The sequence below is a fragment of the Vombatus ursinus genome, unplaced genomic scaffold, assembly GCF_900497805.2.
Source record: "Vombatus ursinus unplaced genomic scaffold, bare-nosed wombat genome assembly UNPS02009062.1, whole genome shotgun sequence".
In the NCBI taxonomy this organism is placed as follows: domain Eukaryota; kingdom Metazoa; phylum Chordata; class Mammalia; order Diprotodontia; family Vombatidae; genus Vombatus; species Vombatus ursinus.
The window spans coordinates 17545771-17562832 of NW_020948840.1; the positions used below are offsets into that span (position 1 = coordinate 17545771).

Sequence of the window (17062 nt, forward strand, 5' to 3'; positions counted from 1 at the left end):
CAGATAATACAGATTAGTAAAAAAACAAGGCCCTACCATTCACCCCAGAAATGCACAGTCTGACCCTGTCATGAAATTCTAACTTAGGAACCAAAGCTGGAAAAATGAATAAGCAAAAGAAGATACTAGAAATAAAGAAATGTCATGGATTCAAGAATGTCTAATACACAAAGCAAAGAACGAAACAACCCCACAACATTTACACAAGCAAAGGCTCACAGAATTGCTTGGCAACTATGTCAATTAAAATTACTGGAAGAAATAAAGCAAGAGTTTAAAAAGATACTAAAAATAGCATGAGAGCTCTTGATCAGTGATTCTCAAACTTTTTGGTCTCAGCACTCCTTTATACTGTTGAGGATTCCAAAGAACTTTTGCTTAGGTGTTTCATATCTGCTAATATTTAACATATTAGAAATCAAACTGACAAACTTTTAAAATTTTATTAAATTTAAAATATCAATAATAAACCCCATTATATTAGATATATATAACCATATATATGACTAAAATATGTCACAAAATGAAAAAATTATTGAGAAGAATAACATTATTTTTAAAAATCTAATGTCTGGCTCAATAGAAAAAAACTGGATTCTCCTATCTGCTTCTCAATTCATTCAATTTGTTGCGATATGTTGTTATCGTTGAAGAAAAATGAAGAAAATTTGGCCTTACAAATATGTAGTTGGAAAAGGGAGGAAAATTTTAATAGACCAATAAAATCTTAGTATTAGTATGAAAATAGTATTGATCTCACAGACCCATTGAAAGCATCTCAGAGACCCTCAGGGCTTCTTGGACCATACTTGGAATTACTGAGAAAAAACAATTAGAAAGAAATGAGAATTATAAAGAAAAGACTTAGAAAGAACATAAATAGTTCAGTACAGGAGGTGCTTTCTCCCCTCAAATCCCCAGGTAAAGATTGCTTGTAGGACTGCTGAACGAATATTTTGCATTCACCTGCGGCTTTACTATCTGAGCAACTCAGAGAATTATCATGGAGGTATAGTAAAGTCTGGGTCTCCTGCCTTTTGTGGATTTAGTCCTTTACCTACAATATCTGTTTGTTAGTAGCACTTTTCTACTCAGAGAAACATGCTGTTAGGGAAATCTCTCACTAGGGGGCTGGCGCCTGACTCTTGAACCCAGTACCTCTCCAGCTATGAGGTAACCCAAAGAAGATGGATTAGATTTGAAAGGACAGAATTCTGATCCTAAACGCAGAAAAACCTGGTTTAGAATCATACTTCTGAGACTTACTGAGTTGTTAACAGTTCAGTTGCTTCTGACTCTTCCTGACCCCATTCAGGGTTTTCTTGGTAAAGGTACTGGAGTGGTTTGCTATTTCCTTCTCCAGCTCATTTTATAGATGAGACAAACAGTGTTAAATGATGGTGGCCAGGGTCACACAGCTAGGAAGTGTCTGAGGCCAAATCTGAATTTAGGTCCTCCTGACTGCACAGCTGGCACTCTCTCCACCTGGACACCTAGCTGCCCTGAACCTACCTCAGTTATTTGGAGGTAAATGAGATAATGTGTAGCAAACACTTTGTAAACCTTAAATTGCTACATAAACTTTAAGTTGCGATGATGAATTAATCTACAAACATTTATTTTTTAAAAATTAGGTTATGGATAGAGCACTGGCCCTGGATTCAGGAGGACCTGAGTTCAAATCCGGCCTCAGACATATAACTTACTAGCTGTGTGACCCTGAGCAAGTCACTTAACCCCATTGCCTAGCCAAAAAGAAAAAAAAAAGAAAGAAAGAAAAATTAGGTTAGCTCTGAGGAAACTAGAGGTAACACATGAATGAATGAATGAAAAAAAAGTATTTGTTAAACCTCTTACTAGGTGCCCTGCATTGTTCTAAACGTAGGGAATACAAATACAAACAGAATGAAAGACAGTTCCTATCTTCAAGGAGTTTATATTCTAATGGGGGTAAGACAATTCATAAAAGGAACATGAAAGGGTCATAGGAACATTGAACAGAAAATCTGGAATGGAGCCTGGAGAGGAATGAGACATAGTCTGGGTGCCCTCTTTAAATGGAAGGTCTAGATTAGGAGCTGTCCAAACAGAGCAGGAGGCCACAAGGGTGGCGAGTACTTCCAATGTTTGAATTCTAGGACTGAAGTGAGCTTCCCAGATAAAGAGGTTTCCATGAGAAAGTCCAGAGTGCATCCTGAAGAGGAATAAGAGATACCAGAAAGAAGTTCTTGCCTTAAGAAGTTTACATTCTAATTGAGGCAAACAACTCAAGTTTGAGAGTGGTGACTGGGGAGTGGTGTGCTTTGGTTTGGAAAGTTACTAGGATGATGAGTAGAACCATAGAGGATTGGGACACACTTTCCAGGAAGGACAGTAGTATTGATTTCATTACACTTTCAAAATGCGTCTAGGGAGGCAGGATCAAGAGAAGCAAGTCAATTAAATCCAACAAGCATTTATTAAGCACCTACTATACACAGAGCATTACGCCAATTGTACACAGTCCCCGCCTTTGAGGAGCCCACACTCCCTTGAAGCCCTTGGGGGCTCGGGGTGCACCGACTGGCCCCTCTGCGGTTCGTCCGGTCCAAGAGACCCCAGCCGTGGTGTGATTTACTCGGCCACGGCAATTCAATTCAACAAGTACTTATTAAGCAGCGGCTCGGCGCCAGGGACTACGCACACAGACACAAAAAAGAACGGGTTCCTGCCTTGGAAGAACTGACCTCGTCCTTCGGGGAAGGACTGGACACCCATCGGACCCAGGCCGTCCCAGCGGCCAGCGCGGCTCCCCTCGCCCCCACCCCTACCCCCTTGGAAGGCTCGGACCCGGCGCGCGGCCGGTCGTCTTCCCCTGAGCTCTTTGAGGGCTGGGACGGTGTTTTTGCCTTTCTTTGTGTCTCCAGCGCTTGGTACAGTGCCTGGCACATAGTAGGCGCTTCATGAATTTTTGTGATTAATTACTAGACGAACCGAGCTATTGCTTGACAGGCCGGCAGTGACCCGGAAGGCTTCCCTCGCCCGGCTTACGTCACTCGTACGGGACTGTGGCAGCTCTCTTGGAGCCTGGCTAGTCCTCGGATCCGGAAGGCTCTAACCCCGCCCACATGACGTCAGTAACCTGTGATCGCACCGGCTGTGACCGAAACCATGCTTCTGCCTGCTGGGCAGTGCAGCTCGTCGGTGCTGCAGTTGCTACGGAGGAGTGGGCTCGGACTTGGCCACTGCCAGCACGGGAAGCTTCCGGGCTGCCTGCCAGTTCGACTGAGGCGAAGCCCTCGCTGCCTTTCAGGAGGGACTGGACCGCGGCCCTGCGCCTCCTTTCCCAGAGGCCCTGGGGATTTGGGTGGGGGGAGCGGGGCTTGGGGGAAAGATGAGGAGCCCCTCGATGCTTCTGTTCCCCCGCAAGGTGACGACGCACCCTGGTCGCAGCCTTCCTTGGGCGCCCAGACCGCCCGATCTTTTTCTTCTTTGGAGAAGCCCACGCGAATATTTCCAGAGGAGATGCAGCCTCCCGAGATCGAGTACGTGGCCACTGGCCATGAAGAGTGCAGCGATGAAAGCGAGGCGGCCTCCCCACCCCCACTGCGGACCCCAGCACTGTGCTGTGAAGCCCAGCCCGCGCCGGCTAAAGAGTTGCCTGCCCACTCGGTCGGGTCCAGTCCGAGGGAGCTCCCCTTCCAGCCCGGTGACCTTCTTTACGCCGAATTCCAAAAAGGCGAAAATATATTTAAAAGATTGTTTAAGTTGGAGGCTGCAGGACAATTAAGCAGTAACTGGGGAGCAATTCCATACAAAGAAATGATTGGAAAGTTACCTGGTCAGTTACTTAGGAGTTCCATTGGTCACCACTTTATGCTGAGAAGACCAGCATTGGAGGAGTTTGTTTTATTGATGAAAAGAGGGCCTACCATATCATATCCAAAGGTAATGCCCGTTATTTAGGTAACCACCAATTCCTGAAACGGCACGCATATGGTGGTCTAATGTATGTGAACTTTACAATTTCAGCCCTGGTGAAAATATTTACTCCTGTATTCTCAGTTGTATTTAAAATGTATTTGTGCCCTTTAAAAATGATAATTTTGGAGGCTCAGGTTACTTTTTTTGGGCAGGATCTGCTTACCACAGGCTTGATTTTATTTTATCTGCTGCAACACTCAGGAAGATATCAAGGTGTGGAGGAGATCTTCATTGCTAGGGAGTATCCACATGAATAAACTCACAGTTCTTTGAAGTGTTGAAGTGTGTGTGTGTGTGAACCTTAAGAAATACCTATTCTTGAGGGTCAGAAAGATGAAGAACCAGCAGACAGAAGAGTGATTAGAAGCAGTGTGTAGATCCAGGAGAAACTATCTCTAAAGCTAAGAAGGGAGAGAATATTCAGAAGGAGAAGAGGGGGTGGTCATTAGTGTCAAATGCTTTAGCAAGATCAAGGAGGATGTGGACTATAAAAAGGGCCTTTGGATGTGGCAGATAGGATGCCACTGGGAATTCTGAGAGCAATTTTAGTAGATTAGTGGATATTGAGACCAGATTGAAAAAGTTTGAGGAGCAGTGTGGGTGATAAGGCAGTAAAAACTTTGGGTATGAGTAGCTTTCAAGAAACTTGGCATTAAGGGGCAACTAGGTGGAGTGGATATAGCACCGGCCCTGGATTCAGGAGGACCTGAGTTCAAATGCGGCCTCAGACACATAACACTTACTAGCAGTGTGACCTTGGGCAAGTCACTTAACCCCATTGCCTAACCAAAAAAAACAAAAAAGAAAAGAAATTTGGCATTAAAGGGGAGGTTCAGTTTCTAAAAATAGATTTAAAGTGGTTTCATGACATACTTATGAAAAGCCAACACTAGTTTATTAATGGCCTTAATTTTGGAAAAAACTAAGAGACAATTGTTCTCTTAGAATCTTTGATTTCACCATTGCCAAGAGGTCATTCTACTAAAATAGCTAAGTCTTAGAGTGTTACTTGAAGAACATAAAGGTTAAATTATTTACTGAGGCTCACATAGCTAATATGTCAAGGCGTATTTGAACTTAGGTTTTCCTGACTCCAAGTCTAGTACTCTAACCACTATCTAGTGTTTTCTCTATTGTTTCCAATTTATCCTGTATATATCTTGTTTGTACATAGTTGTTTGCATGTTGTCTCCCCTATTAGAGTGTGACCTCCTTGAGAGCAGGGACTGTCTTTTGCCTTCCTTTGTATTCCCAGTACTTAGCACAGTGCACGTAGTAGGTAATTAATAGAAGTTTACTGATAAGCAACTGTTTCTTTGTAAGTATAAGAAAGTAAGTAGCAGACAATAAAGGAGTTCTGAGGAGGGATTGAACCTGTGGCCTAGAATGTGGTTTTTATTAAGCCATTTGGTTCCTATTTTTATTCAAATTCATTTTTAAATGCTCAATTTTCATTCATTTCTTTACCTGGTTTTATTTAGTCCCTAGAGTGTGTAAGTATACAGTCTCTCTCCTTGGGCAGCGTATAAGTATGGGAAATAGACAGATACACAAATGACTAATATAAAAGTCTGTCAGTCATTAGAGAGATAAAATGTAGACTAGTTGTGAGTGAAGATATCCTGGAGGTCATTTTATTTGAGCTGGGCTTTGCAAGGATAGGTAGAATTTTGATAGCTAGAATTAGGAGTGGAAGATATTCCACCCATAACGAACAGAATGACCAAGTCTAACACTACTTGTAATACAGTGGATGAAGACATATAGTTCATTTTCTTTCTTCTCTCATCAATAGCCATCATCTGGAAGGGTAATCGTAGAAATTGAACGCTAGACTAAGAAGTTTGGATTTTAGTCATTAAGTGGATTGGAGTAACTTGATCAGAGCTGTGCTTTAAGAAGATCACAAAGGTCTAATAGTAGCCCTGGAGGATGGATCAGAGGGAAAGTTTGAAGGTAGAGAAACAAGTTAGGAGACTGTTATAGCAGTGCAGGCTCAAGAGATGAGGACATGATTTAAGGTGATAGGAGTAGGAATGGAAAGGAGAGGTAAGAATTGGTATGAAGACAATTGACAGGTCTTGAATGATTGGAAAAGAGAAGAATAAAAGATAACTGAGCTTTTGAATCTAGATTACTAGTGAATTGGTGGGGTCAATAGCAAATAGTAAAGGATGAAGAGCCAGTTTGGAGAGTAATATATGGAATTAGGTTTTAGACATGTTCAGTTTGAGGTGCTGCTAGTTGGACATTCATGTGGAAACACGTGTCAGATACCTGGAAAGAAAGGATTGCAGTTTAAGAGAGATGCCGAGGCTAGGAAGTAAAACTGGAAATTCTCAGGTGATAGTTGAAGCTTTTGGAAATGTTTCAGATCTACAGGGGAAATATGTAGAGAAAGGAGATAGTCTGGGACAGAACTTTGGAGAGAATCCTTAAAGATTGTCAAAAAGACAAAAAGGAGGAGTTAGAAGTTGCAGGAGGACCAAGATTTGTGCAGTGCTTTGTAAGACAAGGGAGAAATGCTTGACAAGGTCATATGCTACAGAGGCTGAGGATTAACACTGAGAAAAGATCATTAGATTTGGTTATTAAGAGGTCTCTGGTTTCCTTTAATTGAAGATTTTAAATTATATTATCTGTAATGTAAGCTCCTTGTGAACATATTTCCTTTGTTTTCTCCTTATCCTTTATGCCTAGTATAGTGCTCAAGTACTTGATTATATAGATAACTCTAAATTATCAATTTTTTTCATAGGATATGAATATGATGTTGATGATGATGAATGTCAAACAAGGCGATGTCATTTTGGATGTTGGCTCAGGTTCTGGCGGAATGAGTTTGTTTTTATCACAAGCCGGTAAGAAATTGTGATTAGACTGAATTTAGACAACAGAGGAAAAAATTTTATTTTGTATAATATGGCAAGAACTTAAAACAGCAATAAACATGTGGCTATGACAACAGACTGGATATGCAAGGAGTGAGGTGTTGAGGATGATGAGATTTTGAAGGTAGAATGGACTGAATAGTGGTATCCTTGACAGTAATAAAGTTGGAGAAAGAGGAGGGTTTGGGGAGAAAGATAAGCTCTATTATGTATCTCTACGAATACTATCTCAGGAAAAGTCTAGCAGTTCTTTGCTTAACTCCATCTTCCACAGCCTCCTTGCAAACAGTGGCACTTGTATTCTTCCCCCATCTCTTCCAGTTCTGGAACCCTGAACCAAGATCCAATCAATTGTCATGTTACTAGATAGGGTGTGTCAATCTTTCCCCTGTAGCCTCACTTACTATCCCTATAACTTTCCATGGTGAAAGCCCACCTCTCCCCTGTCCCTTATTCCCTTGGAGCAGGGACAGTCTTATGTATTTATGTCCCTAGGTGTTAGCACAGTGATTGCACTGGTAAGCAAGCACTTAATGATTTCTCATCTGTTTATTAATGTGACCGACATATAAACAAATTTCTCTAAATCAGGTGGGAACCATTCTTTATATCTTCTCTCTTAAACCTTCATCCAATTTTCTATCGCTTCTCTAACAGTTCCTCTTCTTTCTGCCCTTATGCCTCAACCATTTGTCTTCTGTATCCAAACTTCTATTCACCATTCATAGGATAATTACATTTAAAGCTGAAAGGGGCCTCAGACGTCATCATTTTACCCTGTTATTGTAAAGATGAGGAAACTAAGGCCTAGAGAAATTAAGTTACCTGCCTAAGGTCACATAGTAGTTTGTGGTAAAGCTGTGATTAAATTCAATCAAATGCTTTTATGTCCAAATCCAAGTCTTTCTCTGTACCACCAAATGGCATAGTGCAAGTCACTTCAAATGTTTTTTTGTGTATTTCCTAGTTAAGACATTCTAAACAATAGTGTGTCATTCTTTTGAATTGAAATTATAAAAGTAATGTAGTCACAAGAATGGCAGCATAGAATGGGGGATGCAGAGCTGACCTCAGAGTCCAGAAGATCTGGGTTCAAGCATTGCTTCTAACATAAGTGACTCTGAATAAATAAATTGATCTCTCAGTGCCCCAGGCAACTTTCTAAGACTAAAAATTCTTTAGAAGATGTGGATCTGCATTTGTAGATGGAGTTTCCTCACTGGAAGTTCCCTATGCTAATAAAATCATAGCTCTGGTACAACAAAAAAAGTAATCACAATAGATTACTTTGGATAGTAGAAAAGCCACTCTTTAGATTGCTCAGTCTATAAATAGTTTTACCACAGAAGTATGGATTTTTAACCAATCTGAAATTTGGTTAGCTGTATTTGATCATTGGTTGTAGTTCTAAGTAAATTAAGTTGATTCAGTTTGGTACCTAATGGACTAAAGATGTGATGACATTCTTACGAAAGTATATATTTGTTAGGTTTGTTTTAAATGATTTGTAGTTTCTCCTCCGTCATTTAGCTATAACATGGCTTAAAATGGTCCATGATAATTCTTATTGTCAGATTTAATATAGGGTATGGGGCAGCTAGGTAACAGTGAATAGAGCACTGGGTCTGGAGTTCAGAAAGCACAGAGTTCAAATCTGATCTCAGACACTAACTAGCTTTGTGACCCTAGGCAAGCCACTTAATCCCTGCCTACATTAAGATGGAGAAGGAAATGGCAAATCACTCAAGTAGCTTTGCCGAGAAAATTCCAAATAAGGTAATGAAGATTTGGACATGACTGAACAACAGTGGGATTAATAGCTATGAGACTAAACTTAGCTTTTTGCGTCTTGATTAGCTGCTGTTTTCCTTTGATATTCTGTTCTATACACTAAGTCACTATTAAGCCCTTCAAATCTCGTTTGATTCAGTCTTTTTGTGAAGTTAAATAAATGAATAAGCATTATTCATTATTCATTATTAAGCATTTACTATGTGGTAAGCTCTGGAGATAGAAATACAAAAGGAATAAGTCCTTGCTTTCAAGGAACTTATATTCTTATGGGTGAAATAACACATTTAGGGGAGTGGTATTTTGTTTTGGAAAGTTACTGGGATGAAGAGTGGAGCCACTGGTAAGTAGATTAAAATAACCTTTCCAATAACAATGGCAGTATCAATTTGATTATGGTTCCAGAACTGGAAAGTAGAAATCTAACGAGAGGTTAGCTTGCAGATGTGTCATTGAGACCCACAATTGGGTTTACAAGCCTGCAAAGCTCAGACCTGGAAGCAGTGATAAGTCAGTCATTAAATATTTATTCATCGCCTACTATATGCCAGGCACTGTGCTAAGTGCTGGGGATACAAAGAAATGTTAAAAAACAGTCCCTGCTCCTAAGGAGCTCACAGTCTAATTGGGCAGACAACATGCAAACCACTATGTACAAACAAGCTATATACAGGATAAACTGGAAATAATCAAAAGAGGGAAGGTGCTAACATTAAGAAGAGGCATTGGGGAAAAACTTCCTGTAGAAGGTGGGAGGCTTCTTTCTTTTGTTTTTAAAAAACTAACGCCATTACAAAATTATGAAATATTATTACTATTGTTCAATGTTATTCCCTCAATTATTTTAGTTGGATCACAGGGACGAGTTAAAAGTTTTGAAATTAGAAAAGACCACCACAACCAGGCTAAGAAGAACTACAAGTGCTGGCGTGATGCATGGAAGATTAGTCATGTAGAAGAATGGCCAGATAACGTGGATTTCATTCATAAGGATATTTTAAAAGCTGCTGAAGACATAGAATCCATAACATTTGATGGGGTAAATCGTCTAAAAGTGTGTTGTAGAACCCTAGGTACTCAGACTACACTAGGTACTCTGACTACATGTATTCAAGGTTGGATTGGACCATTAAGAAGGGTGTATATACTTCATGGTCCCTCTTTAAATGATATAAGGTCCTGTTGTATCAACTCAGTTTTTTCACTTATGGCTTCAGACTGTGTGACCCTGGGCGAGTCACATAACCCCAATTGCCTGAAAAAAAGAAAGACATTGATAAGCTGGAGAGTCCAGAAAAGAGCAACAAAAATGGTGAAGGACTTTGAGATTATTTCACGTGGAGATTGTTTGAGGGACCTGCACACAGTCTAGAGAAGTCTCAGAGGAACATGATAGCTGTCTTTAAGTATCTGATGGACTACCATATTAATTTTCTATTTGGCTTGTTCAAATTTGTCATAAAAAACAGTAGCAGGAACAATGGGTAGAAGTTGCAAAGAGATAAATTTAGGCTTAATAATAGGAAAAATTTTCTTATACTTAGGGCTACCTAGAAGTACACTAGCTGCTTTGGGAAGTGTTGACTGCCCTTATTGGAGGTCTTCAGGCAAAGATTAGATGAGCACTTATGGGGTACATTATAGTAAGGATAGTTAGGATAGTTATATTAAGGTAGTAGGATATTTTCCTGCCATGCAAACATGATATCCAAAAGGAATATTGTATCATTCAAATTACTACCTACCAGACCATAAGCCTTCTAACTTGGATTTTGAAATTTCTCTTTTCCTTGAGGACAATGGCTATTTCATTTTTGGCTTTGTATCCCCCACACTTAGCCTAACACATTGTAGAGTAGGTACTTAATAACTGTTTGTTGAACTGTATTTTTTCCCATACTTAACATACTTTGTTTCTTCTGTTGACACATTTTAACTAGGTAGGAGCTCTTTATGCAGAATGATTGGGGAATATTTTCTAGCTTATTGAATATTCTGGTTGATTAAGTTTTCATATTGCACATGTCAAGTTATCAAAGACTGGAATATCCTTTTAACATTGACAGTATACTGGACATAATTTAATAGGCCTTCAATAAAAGTTTTAAGTGGACTGCAGACTCTATATGAGTCAGCATTGTGATGTGACAACTAGATAAGTTAATGAGATAGTGGGTTGCATTAATCAAGGCATAGCTTCCAGGAACAAGGAAGTGGTAATCCTCCTGTACTCTACCCTGGTCAAACCAAATCTGAAATACTGTGTCCTGGGTACCACAGTTTTAAGAGAAACATTGGGATAGAACACCAGTTCAAATCTGGCTTCAGACTGTGTGACCCTGGGCAAGTCACATAACCCCAATTGCCTGAAAAAAAGAAAGACATTGATAAGCTGGAGAGTCCAGAAAAGAGCAACAAAAATGGTGAAGGACTTTGAGATTATTTCACGTGGAGATTGTTTGAGGGACCTGCACACAGTCTAGAGAAGTCTCAGAGGAACATGATAGCTGTCTTTAAGTATCTGATGGACTACCATATTAATTTTCTATTTGGCTTGTTCAAATTTGTCATAAAAAACAGTAGCAGGAACAATGGGTAGAAGTTGCAAAGAGATAAATTTAGGCTTAATAATAGGAAAAATTTTCTTATACTTAAGGCTACCTAGAAGTACACTAGCTGCTTTGGGAAGTGTTGACTGCCCTTATTGGAGGTCTTCAGGCAAAGATTAGATGAGCACTTATGGGGTACATTATAGTAAGGATCCCTTTTTTTTTTTTTTTTGGTTGGGCAATGGGGGTTAAGTGACTTGCCCAGGGTCATACAGCTAGTAAGTGTTATGTGTCTGAGGTCAAATTTGAACTCAGGTCCTCCTGAATCCAGGTGCTGTATCTACTGCGCCACCTAGTTGCTCCAAGCACTGGACTTAATGGTCTCTGAGATTCCTTCTAGTTTTAAAAAACTGATACAAAAGATATTTCAGGATCTTTGAGTACCTTAGAGTCATCATAATGAACATCTTTGCTAATTATGCTGGTGAAGCATGGAGGTGCTAATTCATGGAGATTTTCAGTTAATAAAATGCTAGATAAATCAGTGTTCGTACACATGTATATGAACAACTCTGTTTGCAGACAAAACTTGAGCTAATTATTTGTAGAATACTTTGTTTTACAAAGCACTTTCTTCACAACAACTGTATAAGTAATACCAAAAATTATCTCAATTTTACAGATAAGGAAACAGATTCTTTTTGCTGGGCATACTAACCAGTCTCTAAGAAGAACTTCTCTCATCTGTTCACATGAGAGCGAAAGTTTGACTTGCCCAGACTCACAAAATTTAGTATTGTGGCAGGTCTTGAACCCAATTCATTTTGATATAATGACCAAGGTTACAATTCAGTTTTTAAAAATTATAGAAAAAAAGCATGCATCACTCATTAATTTGTTAACAATTTTCTGTTACTCAAATTCAGCTCTTATCAGAAACATAGATTGATTTGGATAGACTTCAGAAGTTATCCACTCTAACCCCTTCATTTTGTAGATTAGGAAACTGAGCCTTCAGAAAGATAAAGTGATTTTCTCAGAGTTGTAGTCCAAAGTAGAAGAGCTAGGTTTTGAAGGTCTTCTGACTCCAAGTCCAGCATTCTTTTCACTGAACTATGTCCTTGTTTTCAGCTAAAGACTATGAATCAGTTAATGTTCATCAATGATTAGCCAACAATGCTACCATTAGACCAGGTTGGCTATTTTCAATTCAATATTTTGCTTATTTGGTTACTATCATATCATCAAAAATATAATGTAGATTGTGTTTTTTTCTAAAAACAAATCACCTTAGTATAAAGTATCACTCAATAAACATTTAATATGTAAGTAGCTTCAAATTGTTAGGAGTCATCAATAAATTTTTTTTGTTTTTGCCATTGACTATTTTTATTTGTAGTGAATTTTATATTCAAAATCATTCCTCTAAGAAGAATTTGTTTAGTACCATCTTTGTGACTAGAACAGTATTGGGCACTGTGAGGAATATAAAAGAAATCAATTACAAACTTTCGTTAGGGATACTTTCTACAAACTTACAGGTGCCACTTCCCCCCTCTCTTTAAAAGTAAAGAACTAAAGATATGAAATGTTGCATACATGGTAGATTTGTTTACTTAACAGTTTACTTAACTGTTTTTCTTTGTTTACCAGGAAAGGTTCAATGATGGTGGTCATAAATGGTGATGAAGCATGTCAGGAAATGAGGACTTGACTGATTTTAAAAACAAGCATATTAATAAAACATTTAAATAATAAATTCACAGGGCTATTATCCCCCACCTCAGACTTGTGATTTTTCTTCAGTATGATAAATTAAAACAGACTTTAAATAATGTTAATTTTTATTGTTAAAAAGTTTAAATGAAACGTGTAAATTTTTAAAAAGAAGTTCAAAGAAAAATGCAAAATTACCACATCTAAGACATGTCATTCTGTTTTTATTTTCAAAATATAGAAGTGCTGACAATTATAGATCACCAGACAGGTATATCAATAACAATCATACAACAGTTGTCAATACTACATTCTAATAAAAAACATTCTTAAATGTATGAAATAGATTTCCAAAAGTAAACTGCCTCTTCTCTATTTCTCTAACATCCCCACCCCCAGATTTGTGCCTTTACTTAATAAAATTCAGTGCATCTTTTCTTTCCTTTACAGGTGGCTTTGGATATGCTAAATCCTCAAATTGCTTTGCCTATTGTATATCCAAATCTTAAGCAAGGTGGCATATGTGCAGTATATCTAGCAAAGTGAGTATGCACCATCATATTAACTACATTTTGATTTCACTGAACATCAGACTGGAATAATGTTTAGTTGTACTTTGTGGAAACAAATATCATACAGTAAAACCCCATCATAAAGTACCATACTTATCTGCAGATTGTTATATAAATCACATCTCTTATATACACTTTCATATATGTCAGGTCTCTCTTCCATTAACATGGAAAGCTATAATGTAGATGTCATGCTAATACCAGGATCTAAATGAGGTTCTTGCTTGCTCTCAAGGTTCTTGCAGAATACAGTAGCTTTTTTTTACAAATTGTTTTTAAGCTTGACTCAGTGCTATATTTTGGTTACGATTGGTGGTATAACAGACATATTTTTAAAATATGTAGTGGTCTTATTAAGATTTCAATATATATTTTGCTTTTCTCTGAAAGTATCACACAGGTAATTGAACTTTTAGAAGGAATACGTATCTGCAAACTTTCGCTCTCATGTGAACAGATAAGAGAAGTTCTTCTTAGAGACTGGTTAGTATGCCCAGCAAAAAGAAAAGATGGCACTTTAGCCCAAAGAGTAGAGCCTAAAACCAGTATGGATTTAAAGTTATATTCTCAAAGGGATTTTGAAACTGAAGAAAATGAAAATGTACAAGAGAATGATTATGGTAAGCATGACTGCTGTGGTATGAAAATATTTTGCAGTAGTAAATGGACTCTGGGTTTCTGAGTATTCAGTGAATATCATTTGAGACATTTAATACTTCACTACTTTTAGGTAGTGAAATATGGTACTTATTCATGTCAAGTTAATTTAGAATCTCCTGAATACATGAAGCTCTTATTTTCCAGGGAGTGACTCCTAACTTTTTCCTGACTCTCAGTGACCTCTGTTGCTCTTTGGAGGTGTTGAGTTTCTTAGTGTATACAATATTTTTAAATGATCTCTATAAGGTTTGTAGAAGATGCTGTGCACATTAATATCTATTAAAAAAAAGCTCCCAATATCAGTAGTTTTGATGAATGAAAAGTATTCATATTTAAATAGTAGGGCTTTATGTGCAAATAGTTTTTTTTTAAATGTATCTTATAAAGAAAACATCTGGAGGCACAAAGGACTTAACAAACATGAATAAATAGAGAATGGAAGTTGTGCAGAAGAGGATATTTTATAATTTCTAAAGTGATCACCTAATATAGAGAGCTGTTTTGAGAAGTTTGAAAGAAGTAAAGTCAGAAAAACCTGTGGTATGTATGTGTTGCTTAACTCTTAATCCCATAAATTAGTTTCTAAACCTTGATCACTGATTGTATAAACACCTTACAAACATAGACAAGGTGATGCTGTGATCAGTTTATTTTTTTAAGACAACAGAGATCCAGAGATGAAAGTTAAATATAAGAAGTTAACTTACTCAGAGAAAATATTGTATTAGCCAGAGATGGGGAATAAAAAGCACAACAAAGGAGAAGCAATGTTAAGTTATGTTAATAGTTCTTATATCAAGTTTTAGAGATTTTTATGTAGTTTATAATATAAATAATAACATATGTATATATTTGTTTGTTTGAATCCAGGTGAATCACTTTCTGGTTTTCCATATAGCTCAATTCCCTACATTGCTAGACCCTTTCATTGTCAAGCTAATCATACAGGTAAGTAATACTCCGCAAATAATTTTTATGCTAGATAAAATGTCGAATATTTTAAACCACATTTATAATTTAACATTTTAAACTCAGTTATCCATGTAAAGTGAATTCTATGTCATTTTAATGACACTGCTTTTTTCTTTTAAATTAGCTTTTCTTGTCAAATTGAGGAAGTTCAACCCAGAACATTAACCGAGTAATCCAGATAACTGACTACAACTAATTTCAAGATTGCAAAGTACCAAGATAAACTTAATATTGTAAATGATTACTTTTATAGATTTGTTGTTTTATCTTTGTTATTACTTTGATTTACAAATCTTTATTACATATGAATTTTAAAATATAGCTAAATGAACAGGCAACTGTGCAACTGTTAAAAAACAAACCATATGTTACCTCATTTCGACACTTATCTTGGAAATTATATTCAGACATTTTGTATTTAATGATTCCACGTTGGTTTAGTTGAGCCATTTCATTCTTCATTTCCTGTAAACCACTCCATAGATTTATCTCGCTTCATGCAACTAGTTTTCCTTCCCTTTTTTGATATGTTATCAGTGGCTATTAAAAGTTAAAAAAAGGTATTAAGACATGGAAAGTTAGGTTTTTTAAAAGTATACATTCAGATGGTTCTAAGCATATTTGGAAAAAACAAAACCTTTGGGTTTCAGTGAATGTAATTTATTCAGGCTAATAAAAAGATTCAAAACAATTATTAATTTTCACCAAAATAAAAACATTTTGGTTAAGTCAAAAATCTTTTCAATAAACAACATTAGAAATTTTCATGTTTCCTTTTGTTTTTTAAAGGCGTAATGTTGTTTTAATCATCTTGCCAAAATGTCAATTATATTGACATTAAAAGTGCTGTTATGCCTCTATTTCTACAGTATATTGGTGGACCCTCTGCTAACAGACATAGATGAAAATTGCACAGGATAAAGACTGTTGGACTGTTAGGCTGCAAAGATGGAAGATATACACATACTAATGAAATCACAGATTTCTAACTAAATGAGATACAAGATAATTGTACATCTTTTAGAATAATTTTAGATTTAGAATTCATATTATTTGTAGTATTTAGTTGTCTATTTTTTGCATGGAGTACTTTCTGCATAAAGAAGGCTATTATCTATGTTAATTAAGTCCTCAGGCTAAATCTTGGTATAAATTGGGAGAGATTAAATCTGCTCACACAAATACTAGCTGTGTGACCCTGGGCCAGTCACTTAACCCCATTTGCCTCAGTTTCCTCATCTGTAAAATGGGCTGGAGAAGGAAATGGCAAACCACTCTTTGCCCAGAAAACCTCAAATGTGGTCATGAAGTGTTGAACATGGCTGAAATGACTGAAAAACAACAAAATTTGGGGGGCTCCTTTCTTAAGCTTTTCAGGGTATATAAAAATTTACTACATACTAAGTCTAGGACTAAATAATTTATATCTTTAAATCATACCTTGGGAATAACAGTAAGATTGAGGTGGTTCAAGTGGTAAGTGCACTGAGAATGAATTATATGATTCCCGAGATGAGTATTTCTCCATCATTTCTAATGTGCCACTGGATGAAGAGGATGATGATGAAGATAATCCCAGTCCTACAAATCTTCCTTTTTTACCACAAAGTGAACAATCTACTGGTGTGGCACTAGGTCCTCGGGGCAGCTGAACTTCATCTCTGTTGTAGTTTCTGACAGCCCCACTGTGGTGCATGGACCGTTCTCGCTGCCATATATAATGCGTTGGAGCAATAGCCATAACCTATGATGGAAAACTTTCATTTATAATTTTACTGTCTTAAAAATTAACTACTATACAATTATAACTTAAATACATCTTATTCTATTACTTTATTTATAAGTCGCTATCTTCCTAAGGCATTACTTGCCATCTAGTAGAACTGAGTCACTGTCACTTATATTCTCTATAAATTGTCCATGGGGATTCCACCTAACATTCAAGGGA

At 37.3% G+C, this 17062-nt stretch overlaps 2 protein-coding genes across 3 annotated transcripts in view; one reads left to right on the forward strand and one right to left on the reverse strand.

Moving 5' to 3' along the window:
* Positions 1-3126: 3126 nt before the first annotated feature.
* TRMT61B (tRNA methyltransferase 61B) lies at positions 3127-15330 on the forward strand. Its single transcript, XM_027850291.1, has 7 exons — positions 3127-3927; positions 6722-6824; positions 9494-9684; positions 13361-13452; positions 13873-14102; positions 15013-15090; positions 15239-15330. Exons 1-7 carry the CDS (start codon positions 3151-3153, stop codon positions 15277-15279), a joined length of 1512 nt encoding a protein of 503 aa, XP_027706092.1. The 5' UTR covers positions 3127-3150; the 3' UTR covers positions 15280-15330.
* Positions 15331-15539: 209 nt separating this feature from the next.
* The window catches only part of SPDYA (speedy/RINGO cell cycle regulator family member A), a 28070-nt gene continuing 26547 nt past the window's right edge, over positions 15540-17062 (reverse strand). For both annotated transcript variants that reach the window (XM_027850292.1, XM_027850293.1), the window contains exons 6-7: positions 16555-16858; positions 15540-15654 (exon numbers count right to left, since the gene is read on the reverse strand). In XM_027850292.1, coding sequence (XP_027706093.1) covers positions 15566-15654; positions 16555-16858 — 393 coding nt within the window. In that variant the 3' untranslated portion in view covers positions 15540-15565. The remainder of the gene's footprint in view (positions 15655-16554; positions 16859-17062) is intronic.